Raw genomic sequence first — 17,373 nt, forward strand, 5'->3', positions numbered from 1 at the left:
ATACGGATATTTTTTTTAATTCACAAAATGTTACTTATTTATAATTTTTTGCTGACGTAGTAGTTATTAATCTAGTAATTTCGGAAGCCTGAAGTAAAATTTAACTTATGGATTTTTTCATGGTCTACCAAGCAAAAGATTTTAAATGACATTGAGATCACATTTGAACTTTATGGAATGTTTTGAATAAAATTATGTGCATAATTGATTTCTGATATAGTATTTTTAGAAAATTTTATAATTAAGCATGCAAATTAATTTACAGTATTGACTGATCCATAAGCGGTTGTAGGGAGGACCGATGGAGAGTTAGTTTTCTATGTTCATCCAATAAACACCTTGAAATTTGAAAATACAAATCTTAAGTGTACTATGACACTGACCTCAGCCTCTGGGGTCTTGGTGGTGCAGACAGGAACCCATCGCCCTGACTCCACGTCCATTCTCTCCACCAGGTAGTGCTCCACAGGGGCTCCACCATCATCTTCTGGTTTGTCCCACTTGAGCTTGCAGCTCTCCGCAGTCACATCTGCCACCTTAAGTGGACCCTTGGGTTTGCTGGGGGCACCTGCACAACAGTTTAATTACTTAGATCTCCCCACACCTCCTTGAAAATCTTATTAACATCAAAAGTAGTCAAACATTTTAAAATACTGATTAGAGCTCTATAAAACATATGTTTATGTTTATTGACATATAGATGGTGTTACAATTATTTTGTTGTTAATAAGTAATAGCATAAATACCTCTGATGTATTTTACTAGTCTTATGTTTCATTTTGTGTTGAAAAAGTATTCACACAATTAAAATAGTATTTACTAAAGAAGGAAGACTGTAATTGTTATTTGCATGACTTTGATCTAAAATTAGTTTTCGATGCAAATTTAATACGAGTATTTGTTTAAACTTTAAAATAAGATATGTGGTTTGTACAAAACCAACAGTTAAAATCTTCTCCCTTCAATATTGAAAACATCTCTTTACTTTTACCAACCACCACTACTTAACATGTTGACCCTTTCACAAAAATTTGTGCAGTTGAAAGTGACATACAAGATTTTTAATAAATTTGAATAAGTAATAACTAACGTAATTCATTTTTCAACTTTGCATATCATTTTTTGTTAATAATACTAAGTAGTTTTAGCATTTAAAACATTAGTGCCGTATTACACATAAAGATTCTTCAATCAAGTATGTTTCACTGATCAAAAATCATTTAAATGTAACTTCTATCTTAGAGTTTAATAACCCAAATATATCTGAAAAATCGGAGCAACACCATACTAACTTATTTTTATGTAAACATTTTAAAAATGATTTATCAGAGACAATTAAAAAAACAGAAATAAACACTTTTGAACAATAAATTGAATTGTTATTTTTAGGAAAAATTTGTTTTGAGCATTGGCAACACTGCAGTATTACTGTAGGAAGCTCACGTTTGGTGTAGTGAAGGGTACGGAGGAGCGGGGCAGATTCGAGCAAATTCTTTGAACTAGCCATTCCAAAAATATACTTTCTCCATGCCTCCACCGCAGTGCCTGCCTACTCAAGTGTAAACTCGTATCCGCATTGTGTTCATTTGCTTTAATCAACTTAAGAGTTTCATTTTAGCCGTTGTTAAAACTATAGTAAATGTTGTGCATTATTTAATCATTACTCTTAATTTAGGAATGAACAAGATTTATTGATAATTATCGTACGTTTAACATAAGTACCATGCTTTTTTAAATGTAATTATTATTTCATAAACTTCTTAATTTATGGTAACCATTACAAGGTGGCCGACTCATTTGTATCTGAGTTATCAATACTTTTTAATGCATGTAGTTTAAAGGTATGAAATAAATTAATAACTACAAAAGTAGCAATAAAATTAATAATACTAAACAATGTTACAATCATATTGAAATAATTACCAACATTAGAATTACTGACCAAAGAAAATAGTCTAATAAACAAAAATAAAACAAGAATAGCGACTGAAACAATATTGTTAATAATACTATGCAAATTTAAATTGTTTAAATTTAAGAAAATATATAGTCAAATTATAATAATTTATTGTAATTACATGTTAAATACATAATGTTGTTTTATTAAATAAACGTAAATAAATAATAGCCTAGCACGTACAATGTTTTTAGAAATGCATGAAAAGTGATTGACAGGTGGAGGTGATTGACATTCCTCCCACTACTTCACTCATGAGCTCCATACAGTATTTATCATCAATATTTATGCCTTTTATGCCATTAAACAGTCAAGACAATTATTTTGTTCAAATGTACTATGTACTAAGTATTACATAAAAATGTGTCAGAAACATGAGCTTCTGTAAAAAAGTTTTGTCTCAAGCCTATAAAACTTAACATATTTTATCGATTTTCGATCGTTCGTGAAGGATTAAATAATAAATAATGAAAATGAACTTACTCATAACTACGATCTCAATCTCCACAGAGTCAGTGCCAGAGTCGTTGGTGGCAGTCACCTTGTATAAGCCAGTGTCAGCTCGCTTAGCCTTCACCAGGGTGAAATTTGTCTTATAGTCCTCGTTCTCAATCCTCAGTCTATCAAAGGAAAACATGCACATTTAGATTATGACATATATTGAAAATTCAATCTTTAAAATAAAAATTTAATCTTTGGAATATTTGAAGATTTAATTGACTCAAAAGTTGTTAGTAGAAATATTTTAATAGAGATTTTTAATTTATTGTTATATCTAAACTGTTTTGAGTTAAATACATTTAAACAACTGATGGATTTTAGGAGAGAATTGGATTTGACTTTTTATCATTTATTGATGTTTAAACTTCAACAGTGAAAAAGTAAAGGTATTGACGGTTTTATTTCAATCATATAAAATCAAAGTTACAAAAAGAATTAATTTTTCTGTAAGAGAACATTTATTCAACAGACTAATCTTTATTTATTATCTTTAGAAATTAAATATGGCATTCTTTAAGAATACATTTTTGATACTGTATTCTGGGTATAATTAAATTAACATACAAGGCTCTTCTCAGTATAACATATTACACATATTTATAAGTTCAAGCAAATAAATTAAATTTGTATTTTCCTTACTGAAAAATACAATTGAAAACAATAACAATATTGGTTGCACATTTAGTTTACACAATAATAATACCTAATAGACTAATACTGATCTATATGCCAATCATTATTTTTAAATTTCAAGATTCAAAAATTTATTTACAGCAATATTTATTCTCGAATATTATCTGTAAAACTTGACAGAAGCTACGAACCTTTCGCCCGAGGATAAGGACTTGTCCTTCAATGACCAGACGATCTTTGGAGGAGGTTCACCCTTGACATCGGCTTCAATCTTCAGCGTCTGTCCAACACGTATTATCTTCTTCTGTAAGTTCTTGCGGTCGATATGGGGAGCCACTACAAGAAAGACATATGTGATGTGTGATTATTTCATATTTTATAGTAAAAATACTATTAGAAATTCCAACAATTCTACAAGAAATAGCAAATTATAATAAAAAGAGAAAAGTATAAACATAATAACTTACAGAATCGTGGTTTGGCGATGACAGATTTTGATGGATCGCTAGGAGGGCTAGGACCAGCCTTGTTGACCGCCACAATACGGAACTCGTACTCGTGACCTTCCACAACATTTGTCACCTTCCCGTAAGTCCTAAACATCAAACAATAACACATTATTCGGTGATATAAACAAAAGTTTTAATATTTGTATACCAAACTCCTACAAATACCAACGATTGTGCATCAAGCATCTGCAGATATAAAGTGTTTTTTTTTTTTGTTCTATTGTGACAAAAAGCTGAGAAACCTCTCATTGCACTTAGTCCTAAAAGGACCTTTACACTTGCTTCTGGATTGATAGCATATTCAGATGGGGAGGCCAGCTCTGTACCCCTTTCATTGCACTTAGTCCTAAAAGGACCTTTACACTTGCTTCCGGAGTGATAGCATATTCAGATGGGCCGCTTCCTGTCGAGATCCATGAAGAAATATTGTAGGAATTATATCTCAGTCATGTCACCATGGAAGAAGGGGAGGCCAGCTAGGTACCAGCCTCTCCAGTCAAAACGGGCAGGAGTGATACATCCTTATGTTCAAACTAGCAACTACCTCTAACACTTAGGGAGCCCCACCAACTCCAACAATCATCCCCCCCACAGTAGGCTAGACCTGTTAATTTACCCTTGCACCCCAATATCTCGAAATTTGTGGTTAATGATGTGCCGCTCCCAAACATCCATAGTGTGGCCCAGATTTAAGTGATACATCGGTTTAGCTGTACCCAGTGTATGTTCAACTGGAAGGTATAAACCAGCCAGAAGTTAACGCTCCTAGGGGAATAAAGTGTGATCAATTTATGCTCCTTTTACATTGTTCTCTTTTAATTACATACATTTCGTTGAATAGGATTATGCTGCCTCATGTGACCCCACAGAATAATAAAGAAAAGTGTGAACATTAAGTGCTCAAAGAGAAGCAGATAATTTGCAACGAGTGTCAACGAACCTGTCACCAGGGACGGTGCCGGCATCCACCCATGCTCTCTCATCCTTGTCCCTCATCTGGATGATATACTTCTCAATGGGAGCTCCACCGTCACTCACAGGTTTCGTCCATTCCAGGTCCACAAAGTCCTTGTCCCAGTTAGTGGGGTTCGGTCTGCCAGGCTTGCTTGGCTCATCTGTAATCAATTACATTCCATTAAATTGTTTGAGAAAGATTCAACCATGGCTCAAACATTCATATGAACACCCAAGTATGACATTCTAATGCCAAAAATAAACTAAAAATAACACTAATATTTTTAAAATAAATTTATAGAGTTCAATATTATAGATATTTAAACAATTAATACTAAAATACTAATACTAATAAATACTAAATAACTATTTTACAATAAATATTTCAGTGTCAATAATAATAAATAAATACTCTTGAGAAATTGAATATTCTTTGATCATTCATTAACAATGTCATTTAAAAATTAATAGTATTTATAAAAGAATGTTATGAAAACACGATAAAAAAGTTTCTCTAAATACGAATAATATAGTGAGAATTTTAAAACTAAATAATTCTTTCTGGTTTCATATTTCAAGTGCCAGTTAAAATACTTTGTATTATCACAATGAGTAATATTCACGGTTTATAATGTTCATCTTACTTTTAAAATTTTACCTTTTTACAAAAATTACCTTCATAGAACTGACACGAGAATAATCTATCATTAATTTGATCAAGGATATCTTACCGAAGGGATTCTTGGCAATGATGGCATGATCAGTCTCTAACTCCTCTGACTCTCCCTCCTTGTTGACCGCACGCACACGGAACTTGTAAGGCTTGCCCTCCTGTAGACCCGTGATATTGGCCTCAGGCTCCACGGACTTGCCACAGGGGATCCACTGGCCCGTCAAGGGGTCCAGCTTCTCGATCTCGTAGTACTCAACTGGGCTGCCTCCGTCGTCCTCAGGTTTCTTCCACTTAAGCTTGCAGCCATTCTTGGTCACATCAGAGACCTCCAGAGGTCCTTTTGGTTTGCTTGGTTTGCCTGCAACCAATTCATTGTTATTATATTTTTTTTAAAGGTAACTTCACCTTTATTAAAAATGAATGATGACTTAATTTATAAACAAGTAACAAACTGCAGTTCAGTAAGGCTGATGTTTTAATATCTGCTGTATGCATGAGATGAAAATTGTTATATCACTGTAGATTTTATCTTCAATTCATAGCTACTTTTTTATTATTTTATGGAAAATAAAAACTATTTATTTGTCACAATATTTTTTTCCAGACAGTCGCAAAATTTGTCATATCAATAGAGGAAATCTCTGCAAAACGTATGAAAAGATTAAACAATTGGAAACACTAGAATATTCCTGACCTGTGCCTCAGATTTGTTCAAGTACAAGAACCAGATCGGGGTTTAGCAAGAAATAATTTGAAGGAAAAATTCTTGACAATGACAAAGGAATGAATTTGTTAATGATTTGAGACATTCTGTGATTTTTAAAACTTCCAATTTAAGATCGTACAGATCTAAATTTGTTCAGCAGTATATAAATATTTTAATCCATCTGTTAGCTCTGAAATTCCGGACTCAGTTGGTCCTCTGGAAGTAGAATATCGCTAAACTACTCACCCAGGATAGTAATGTCGATCTCAGCCCTGTCCTCACCAACAGAGTTCTTGGCGATAATGGTGTACTTGCCACTCTCTGCTCTTGTTGCCTTCATGATCAACAGCTTGGTGTTATAGTCAATATTGTCAATGCGGATGGCTCCCTCTGTCTTCAGTTCCTGATCACACAATACGGACGTTTAGTTTCCAACTGTGGTGTGGTGCGCATTATTGTTGCAAAAATCTATTTATTTAATGTTTTACTTGAAAAAGAAATATAAAATATTGTATTACTTTCTTAAAATTTAGCTTTAGTTTGTGTTCCAAACACGTCAAGAGATTTTAGATGTTCACTATTTAGATATTTGTACAATTCAAAGCAATTTTCAATTAAATTTAAAAGAAACATTTATGTTACAGAAATTTCACACAACATAAAAAGGATGTTTGCCATGCATTTACTTCTGAGTACTGCATAAATTGAGGAAAATGCATTAAGACATTAAAAACAAAAGAAGATTATTAATAAAGCAAGCACTACACAAAAAGAGATTACAAATTACTTTTATAAGATGAGTTTACTGTCAAAATTGTTGATATTGAAAAGTTGTTACTGCAGTCATATAGTTGGTACAAATAATGTTAAAAGTTATAATACAGGAAATACAAATTTTAGATTCACATATTATTTTATAACAGTTATAGGTATTCTCAACCACAATACTACCTGATATGTATATCAGTTTGAAATTTCATTTATATTAAATATAAAGATACAGGAATGTTACAACTTGGCTTATAAAAGGACATAATATTTAACCTGCGATCAATAGATTCTGTTCATGAGAAAGTAAAATTGTGATTAGACTTTATGTTTTTGCTTATTGTGTTAGGTGACTAGCAGAGGAGTAAGCATTAATAAAAGACAAACACTGGGCTAAGTTAACAACACGCTGGTAACTAGACTAGAAGTTTGTTACTAAAACGACAGGAACTTCTGAAGGAAAAGATAAACAGAAGCATTTATAAAATGTAGACAGTGTTATTTGGATGTGAAATTTAATGTTATGTCAAAAAAGGAGTTGGGTGATGATCAAAACATGGTTAAAAAATTGTTTAAATTAAAAATGTACACTGAAACAGTACTGAAAGAATTATACAGTATAACAAAATATTTAAGAGCAAATTAAAAGTGTCAAAATATACAAATACATTTAAAAAGTCCTCCATGTTATTTATTTGGATATTGAATTCATGTAGTTTAAATTATTAAAAAATCGTACAAAAAGCTTTAAATAAAATAAAAAATATTGATAAATTATTTCAAAAACTTAGTTTATAAACAAAAACCAAAATACACTATGATGTCAGCTAATTGTCAGTTCATCTTGATGTATAAAGTGTGTTTCAGTTTTAATTAATTAAAAATAAAAACATCAAGTCTGACTGTTAAAGTGCTTTGAAACATATATGTGTAATATCGATATCTGCAACTATTATGGCTAATTCAAGCTTTACTATAATATTTGAGTACTAAGCCATATTTCTAACAATTTTAACACAAGAATAAATAACAATGATGCTTCAAACTTATACAGAAGCGTTTTTTTGTTGCCTAGCACATTTTTTCTACCAGTTACTCACAACTTCTTTTGGATTTTCACTCTGAAAATAGTCACATCATACTCAGTTTAGATGAACAAAACCTTAAATAGTTACTAACTAAAAAAATTAACAAATATAATAAACCAGTAAAATAAACACTGTATGGTGTATACACTCTAATGTATACATGTTTGTCTGATTATAAAATAACCGTAAAACTAAGCTAACCAAAAATACCTTGTGCTATGTAATAGCATTTAAAGAAATCTTGATACTAGTTTAAGTATTTGAAATCAGAAAATGTACACACATTCTTGAACACATTATATGTTCAAGGAAAAAATATAGACACAAACAAATCTAAACTCATATGATTTTATGAGTGATAAATATTTGTAAACAATGCCAGTATCCTTCTTGCCTGCTATACACCAACATTTGGACAGTCAGAATTATACCCAGAAAAAATAAGTAAGTTAACACATTGGTTGAAAATTGTTGAAGGTGTATATAAGATAATTCAATTGAAAATAATAATCATTCTTATTATTAAATTATATGAATAATTACATTTTCTTTATATAAGTAGTTTTTTAATAATTTCATTACCAAATGAAAAATATGTGTTCATTATTTTTTCTGTACGAGTTTAGAAGCCAAATGGCTGTCTAATAAGAGCCAAATCATTAATACTTAAACAAAACTTAAAACTTTGTAAGAATAAATTTAGGAAAATATTTGGCACTGAAAGATTATAATCAATCTTTTGTAGGTCTCAGTCAGTACTGAAAACAATATAAGAAATTATCTTTTGAATAATTTGTGAAAATTACCTTGTCTTTGAAAATCCATGTCATAGTTGGAGGGGGTTCTCCCGAAACATTGACGTCAATCAGTGCAGTGTGGCCAACCTTGAAGACGAGATTTTGCAAGTTTGTGCGGTCAATCCTTGGTTTCACTGAAATATTACGGTTATTGTGTGTTATTAGTGGTATTTTACTAATTACTAAATCTATTTGTATTGTTCCTCAGGAACTCTTATCAAAAGTTAACCGCACTTTTGTAAGTCACTTTACATTCTCCAAAAATGTTGATCTGAATGGTCCACCATTCGTTAAAAATCAAAGCTCAAACTAATAAAATTTTATAAAATATGGAAGATTTGATAGTTAAAGGCTCATAAAACATTGTTTTTAGTGATAAAATTGAATACACAATTATGATGATTGAACTCAAATCTAATGAATTGAATAAAGACTTTTACAAATGTTTTTTGTAATCATGTTCTACAAACATGAAATTAAATCTTATTCAATCAAGTTGCAATGATTCGCTTGTGGCTCAACAGCAACTCAGATAAACAGTTGCAAATGAATCTGATTGATGAGCATACCAGACCAGGGGATATGGAATAAACATAAATTTAAATATATTAGATAGCCCTCATTAGACGTACAACAATTCACTGCTGTATTTTAAACAAGTTAGATTACTTTTATACATATAAATTTTTTATTTTTTGGGCTTTCAGGGGGGGGGGGTGTGGCATACCTCCCTCATCCTACCCTTAGTTATGCCACTGTAACAACAAGAAGTATAACTTGTTATTATTAATTGCGTCAGCATGCCACCATCATTCAGCCAATTTTCTTTATGCCATCGTATAATCAAGTCTTAATTTTAATCAATTTTGAAAACTGTTATTAGAATAATAATAATCATCACCCGTAAATTAATTAAACAAAAATGTAATATTTCTGATCACTATTTTAATAATTTAAGACTTTAAAATAGACAAGTTTTTAAAAACCCATCAAATATACCCCATTCGACCAATTAGACAATAATTGTATTCTAAACATGTATTTGTATTTGTGGTACTCACGCCAACGGGGCTTGGCAGTGTGGGGGTTGGTCTCCTCGCTGGGTTCACCAGGACCAGCCTTGTTGACTGCCCTCACGCGGAACTGGTATTGTGTGCCTTCCTCCAGCTTGGGAACCTTGCCCTTGCACTGCCCACCTGTGATCTCTACTGCCTTCACGAAGTTCGGGTCAAACCGACTCTTCATCTCAATGATGTAACCTGCAGAAAATATGGACTTGGGTTCTTTTGACTGAACTGAATAATTTAATAATTTTACGACACAAAATAAAACATTGATACAGTAAGGGACAGTGTTTGTCTAAAAACTCAACAATGCAGTTTTAAAGGGAATAAAACAATAATTATAATTGTAGCTTCATGTTCAATTTGAAGGTTCAACCTCTCAGCTCCTCGTGAAGTTTCATTGTAAGGATTTTTACAATTACTTTACAGTAACATAGTTACCTGAGGGTGAAAATGTTTTAGGAGTTTCTTGAATGATTCCTTAGTATTCTTTTGGCTCATAAAGTTAATTAGGTTACATGTACTGACCGTTACTTGCAAAATTGCACTTTCTTGCACTGTAAGTTACAACGAAGATGACAGTACCAGTGGGGAGGGAGATTTACCTGTAATAGGAGCACCTCCATCACGGAAGGGAGGCTCCCACTTGAGTTCCACCATGTGTTCATCCCAGTCGACAATCTCTGGGAGGCCAGGAGCTCCAGGTGGATCTGAAGAACAAAATTTATTTATTACTAAACATTTAAGTCTGTATGTCACCATTATTTAAAAATCATATCATACTGTAATACCCAAGTGAATAACAGATTAAAAACTAAAGCATTGCTCTATCTTTTGGAAAGATATCATGAAATTGTAATTTTTCCAAGCTTGTATTTTACAAAACAAAAATGACCACATTATGAATTGACAACATTACAAGGTTTTATAGCCTTGTTATGTTTTCAATTTTTTTAACTATTACTGATTCCATCATTGCAGTAAATCGGAAAATTTAATATATTATCTAATTACCTAAACAGGTAGTAGTTAATTTTATTGATATAGAAAATGTGTAAACTCAGAAAAATCAGTTACCAAGAACAAATGAATAATCACTAAAAAAGGTGAATCCTCTTTGAATGATGTCAGTAACTATCAGGAAGGGTTGACAGAAGTTCCAAGACCTGTATATTGGATTTTTTTTATGTTTGATTTTTATGATTTTTGGATGATTTTTTTTATTTATTTTGTAACACATAATTTTACCTAATCATGGCCCCACCAAGTCAACATGACTTATCGGTGAGGTCCATAATGAAACTTATAAAAGCAAGATACAAAATTCCATTACAGTTTCATCAATTATTTGTTTTGATCAGTTTAGTTCATGCTTTTACAGAAAATGTTATGTTGCTCTTTGTGTGGCTGTGGTGCTTCTATAACTCCAGATTTTTAAATATTGGCATTTTATATAGCATTATGGGGATAATACATACATTATTCAGAGTATAAATAGGTAATAAATTATATAACTGGATAACAATAAACAAAATATATAAAGTATTGCCCATCAACAAATAACATTCTATAAATAGTTAAATATAAGCAACAAATCTCTAAACATTCAACAACAATTTAGGATTAGGTTTAAACAGACCTTATCTAAATGTGTGCTACAGGTATGGATGTATTAGAGACAGATAAAGATCAAGAAGTGATTATAAACAGCAAATACTAACTAATTTCAATTTGAGTATCACCTCTAAGGATTACTGGTAAAATTGTAACTTAAGTACAACTTTAGAATTATTCATTACCGTAAGGATTCTTGGCTAAGATGGCCGTGTCGGTTTCAAGGGGTTCTGACTCTCCCTCCTCGTTCTGGGCCTTGACTCTAAACTGGTACTTGTGGCCAGGTTCAAGTCCGGTGACCTCCAATTCGGTCTTGGTGGGGTCCACGAATCCTGCCGGCACCCATCGTCCTGTGGCTGTGTCCATCTTCTCCACCACGTAGCCACTGAGAGGTAAGCCTCCATCATCCTTGGGTTTCTCCCACTTGAGCTTGCAGCCTTCCTTGTGTACATCGGTTACCTCTAGAGGTCCCTCTGGAGATCCAGGCTTGTCTGCAAAGTTGAAGCATTCAATAGAGTTATCCTTTTTGATTTGCACTGTGCCGGAATAAATGGATAATCTTCCCAATTAAATCTAGCACCTTATAATAAATAACAATCAGCAGGGACTAAGATAACATAATAATTATGAGAAATAAAGTTCATATATCAAAATTGTTTTAAAATTTAATAAAATACTTTAAGATAATTAAAGGATGGTTTAATGTTTAAATACTTTATTTTTATTATATTTCTGGAAGATAAATAAGGTAATTGAAGATAGGAATCAGAAGAACAAAAAAAAATACACTTACCGAGCACGACAACTTCAACAGGAGCTTCATCACGGCCATTAGGGTTGACTGCAATGACCGTGTAGATGCCAGTGTCCTTGCGGGTGGTCTCAGAGATGGCAATCTTGGTGTTGTAATCTTCATTTTCAATCTTTATTCTCATCCCACTCTGGAGCTCGTTGTGAGCAAAGTTCCATGTGATGGTTGGAGGAGGTTCACCCTTCACGTCCACATCAAACTTCACGACCGCTCCTGCTCGGACTATCACCTTCTGCAGCTTATCTCGGTTGATCCATGGTCTCACTGCAAAAATGTTTCTTTTTTATATGTGTTTTAATCAGTTACGTACACATTTTCAATCAAATTTGTATTTTTCAAATCAATCTTAATCGAAGAACTCCAAAAAAAGTTTGAACAACTCTCCATGCTCCATTACAAAATATGTGAATAAGAAGTGCATTAATAATAAAATCACTTTTATAATAAAATTTCTTCATTTTTACAGTAAATTTCCAGTAAAAATGTACGATTCTTTTAATGAAAATCCTGTCTATTAACTAAAAAAGCTGACTTCTCGAGAGTTTCTTTGGATTTATAATTTTAGTTATTGTTTTCATAGTAAAAAAGGTTTTCATACCCTCCACAATAGAAAAAAAAACAATTTGTTAACTTGTATATTCTAGATGAGACATAAATACAAAGATAGAATGCAACACTCACAGTTTCTCGCCTTGGCAATGTGAGGTTTCGTGGGATCACTGGGCTCGGAGGGCCCTGCCTTATTGACAGCTCTCACTCTGAACTGATAGGTGTTGCCTTCCTTCAGGCCTAGCACTGTGCCTTCTGGTGTGGGACTCTGTAAAAACATAGAGGATGTGTCAAATATCTCACCGGCTACCCCACAGTAAACTTGACAAGATGAAGAGATCAATTAGATTGCATGATCGTGATCAGGTGGGGCTAGTGGACAAGATAGTGAGTATAGGATAACAAGGTACAATGCATTAGAATTTTGGTGATGCTTAAGAAAATGTATACTGTTCTGGAATTGGTATGGTTTATGTCTAAAGTAATTATTGCTCGCCTTTATTATGCTTTTTACATTCCTTTTTACAGTTCTGAAGCAATATTGGAAGTGAGCCTTAAAAGAGTGTTCGTTACTTTAAAATCTGGATGTACAATGTCTTGAAATATAGAATTTTACAGTGGCGTATATAGAAAATTTATTTTTGAGGGTCTGACACCGGCTTGTTTAGGAGATATAAAATATATACACAGGGACTCGGAAATCTTCCCCGGGAAATAGTTAAGTTTTAAAATCTTATAAATGTGTTCTAGCTTAAAACAAACTACTGGGTCTAATTTTAATGTTTGTATTTCATAATTTTAGGGGGGGAGGAGGGCTTGAGCCCCTGAGCTCCTCCCTTATATACACCCATGACATTTAACCTATAGCCATTCGATTTCCACCCCACCAAAGTCTTGTTATCGGTCAGAAAACAAGTTTTGCCTGAAATATTGTTTTAAAACTAGTAAGAAATATATTTTCAAGAAATTATACTTATAATTAGAGTTAATCTAATTAGTATGAAATAATAACTTCGATACTGTTTACCACTTATAATGCAGTGGTGTACTAAATTCAAATGATCTAAATGAAGACTATAAGATTTTACTCAGCTGAACTTACATCTGTGGTAGTCATCTCATTCCAAGAGGCAGAAAACTTTTCCTTGGCCTCAATGATGTATCCGGTAATGGAAGCTCCACCATTGTGCTTCGGAGGAGCCCACTTCAGTACAACTCTGTCCACATCCCAATCCACAAACTCGGGAACACCTGGCTTACCTGGGATGTCTGTAAACACACAATAATATTTGTACACTTTCCATTAAAGACCAACCATTTAACATTATTTGTTGTTATTGATGATTTATTTAGAGATAAAAATTTTCATTCATGGCAGATCGATGATGGCATTTTTCATCCATGGACTTTCTGTGCAACTCCTAGAATCGTTGGAAAGAAGATATATGAGTCGATGAAATCAGGCCTTTTTTTGCATTAGCGCCATGAATCCATTACCAAGTGCCCTTCATTACCACATTGACTCTCATGTTTTTTGGCAAGCCATTCTACTGCTACATCCAGAGTGCTCCAACAGATCACATCATGATGATGAGTGGTTCAGAATGCACCCATCCGAGTTCTCAGTGGCTCTTGCAAGATAACTCAGGGAAGTTTGCAGTTATTGTTTCTCTACTCATATCCTCAAAAGTAGATGAGGTAAATTAACAGAAAATGGGAGAATGCCGAAGGAATTTTAAGGGAGGTATTAACTAGATTGACCATCTACATTCACATTAGTATTGATCTGGTATTGGCAAGATTGTAGAGCAGACAAACATTAGATGAGAATTTTTAAATGTGTAGTTTTGTTTTTGGAAGAATGTTCCTGATGATTCCTTTTTGCAGAATCTGCCATGGACTCATAATGTCCTAGATTGGCAATTGGAAAAACATTTTAATCACCCATGTTATTACTGAAGCATATTATGCTCAAACAACTTAATTACTCCTTCTAAAATTTAAATTGTAAAACTGTTATGTATTTAAAATTTAAAATGCATCCAGTCTTTTAATTTGCAAGTATTTGTGGAATTCAGAGATCCCTACATTCAATGTCACAGCAACACAATCACAAACAGAATTGAAACAATACAAGAACAAATCTATGTCAGAGATGAGTAGCACACCTTCAGTTACTTCGATTTATTGTAATACAAGTGTCAATGAACTAGTGAGTAAAGCAATTATCTTAAGATAACTGAGTCAAACAACAATGAATGTGAATGAATTACTCCTTGGACGAGTGACCACTGAGTAATCCACTTCTTGCAAACAATCTGCAAAATCTGGATATTAACGATGATTTGGAAATTGTTGGTGCATTGTATCTACAAAACAAACAGTTACATCTCTGATGTCTTGTTCGTTATCGATGGCCTACCATTATAGCAATATAATAATTTAATTTTACATCACAATATGTATTTGAAATAGAATTATTTTTTAGGATTATTACCTCATTTTATGTGAATGTTGAGTTCAGCTGCCTTTCACATTCCACCCAGTGTAGCGTCGGAACTCGACATTCAAATTGAATCAACCCTTCCCACTGTACCAATGTTACCTTATTCTGTTAGTTTTTCTCACAAACCCCTTGCTTCCTTCAACTCTCGTAGATTGTGGTTATTTATACAAATGGTTAAGTTTGATTTTATTATTCTCATCTCAAGCAGACATAAATGGGTGACCCTGGTATGAAACAGATAGGCAAATGAAGATGCACATTTTCTCTCCGCTGCTTGTTTGGGAGATGGTTTGCATGAACATATTAGAAATAAAATATATTACAGGAAAAAAGTTAAAGGAAAAACAGAAATTACCATAAGGATTCTTAGCAAGTGTGGAACTTTCAGTGTCCAAGGGTTCACTCTCTCCTTCTTCGTTGATGGCCTTGACCCGGAACTGGTATTCATGGCCCTCTTGGAGTCCCCTCACTTCCATCTCAGGCTCTGTGGTTCGCCCCACTGGCACCCACCGGCCGGTGGCCAAGTCCAGTTTCTCCACGGAGTATGCTGTGATGGGTTTGCCACCATCATCTTCTGGTTTCTCCCACTTAAGTTTGCAGCCATTAGCCGTAACATCTTGTACTTTCAGTGGGCCCTTGGGTCTTGAAGGTGCAGCTGCAAAAACAGTTCTTTTTAAAAACCAATTCTATACTTGGAAATAAAATGATAGCAATTTACACCTTACAGTTTTCAATGCCTTGATTAAATTGTTTAAATAATCAATAGCTAAGTGATCACTGAACTACCTTGTTTGTATAAAGCAGCCCAACTTATTCTCAGCAATTCGCAGTAAACCATAAATTATGAAATAAAGTCAAGTTAAATTCTTAAATAATTTCAAAGAATTTTGAACAGTTGGGAGTGGTGGAGTGCAATATTGAAGCAATGTTGAGTACTTTACACTATTAAATTAAGCTATGCCAAAAATAACTTTTAAAGGCTTATAATTAATAGTTATTTTACCTATGATTTATACTTAAAACGTACTAATGCTGTTGGTTAACAGCTTGGATAGTTTGCAGGTGCATAGACAACTCAGGACTATAAGGTTTAGACAATCATCAACTAAATGCCCTGTTGAAGCAACAAAGGGTACGATGGAATAACTCAAACCAAACCTACCCAATCTTTAGCCTTCAACATTTAAACTATTTTTTGAGGAAAGCCCCTGATATATTTTATTGCTAGCAAAATTTAAAACCATTGCAATTTAGTAATCCTTCAGTAAAAAAAATAAATAAAATTAACAATTTGTTTTTAATCCATTTTAACATTTTTATGTTAGCTATAAGTCAATTGAATGTACATGTCTTCAGAATATTCTTTTTCTGGTAATTTATTTAAGTGACCTAGAAAGATATGTTGATCTTTTGCTTATTTACCAAAAGGAGTTCTCCACCTCAGGAATAGTGCCACCCAACTGGGTTTTGTAGACGAAATCAATTTTGTTCATTAATTAATGTAATAATACTTTAAAGGACATTTATATGTGCACAACTGTATCTGTCCAAAAATCATGGAGTTTACTAATAAGTATTAGTGTTCTTAGTACATTATACAACAGTAATTGTATCCTTTCATGTGTTTAACATTTCTAAGTGCTTTATCTAAAGTAAGTTATATTTTCAACGAATCAACTGAATGGTACTTACAAAGAACAGTTACTTCTACATCAGCCTCATCTTTGCCTGAGGCGTTCTCGGCTACGATTCTGTAGAGACCTGAGTTCTTCCTGGTGGAGTCGTTGATTGTGATCTTGGTGTTGTAGGGCACATTGATGATTTCAACATTACCCTCTGACTTCACCTGCATTCAGAAACATTTCAAGATGAGTACAGATAAAACAATGTGATTTCTGAACTTGATTTGTACTTAACCAACTAAAACATATTTGTAACTGTGATTAATTCATAGAGAGCGAACTTGATGAAAGTTATAGTTGTGAATGTGGTACTTATGTACAGTTGTGAGTGTGGTATGTACATGTTATGGGGCTAACATTCCACAGACAAGATTAGACACATAAGTTAAAGGAGATGTGTAGTGTTTTAGTAAGATGTAAAATATTCTGTACACGGATCACATGTGTGCTAGGGAATATTCAGGTGCCATTGAGTTACATTTAAATTAAGACGATTTTGAACCAAACAGAGGCACGCAATAATATTCCGCTGTTGTACTTATATACATTAAAACCAAGAAA

The 17,373-nt window shown here is 33.1% G+C and overlaps 1 protein-coding gene across 1 annotated transcript in view; it reads right to left on the bottom strand.

Annotated features, from left to right (window-relative positions):
- LOC124368748 (twitchin-like) overlaps positions 1–17,373 on the bottom strand; it is a 260,447-nt gene that overhangs the window by 92,211 nt on the left and 150,863 nt on the right. The window contains 16 exon segments of the mRNA XM_046826091.1: positions 384–568; positions 2,441–2,577; positions 3,283–3,427; positions 3,559–3,686; positions 4,541–4,715; positions 5,286–5,585; positions 6,180–6,336; positions 8,596–8,720; positions 9,648–9,845; positions 10,256–10,360; positions 11,450–11,755; positions 12,058–12,339; positions 12,757–12,892; positions 13,727–13,893; positions 15,486–15,785; positions 16,823–16,976. Of these exon segments, the coding sequence (XP_046682047.1) occupies positions 384–568; positions 2,441–2,577; positions 3,283–3,427; positions 3,559–3,686; positions 4,541–4,715; positions 5,286–5,585; positions 6,180–6,336; positions 8,596–8,720; positions 9,648–9,845; positions 10,256–10,360; positions 11,450–11,755; positions 12,058–12,339; positions 12,757–12,892; positions 13,727–13,893; positions 15,486–15,785; positions 16,823–16,976 (3,000 nt within the window).

This window comes from Homalodisca vitripennis, chromosome X (genome assembly GCF_021130785.1).
Source record: "Homalodisca vitripennis isolate AUS2020 chromosome X, UT_GWSS_2.1, whole genome shotgun sequence".
In the NCBI taxonomy this organism is placed as follows: Eukaryota; Metazoa; Arthropoda; class Insecta; order Hemiptera; family Cicadellidae; genus Homalodisca; species Homalodisca vitripennis.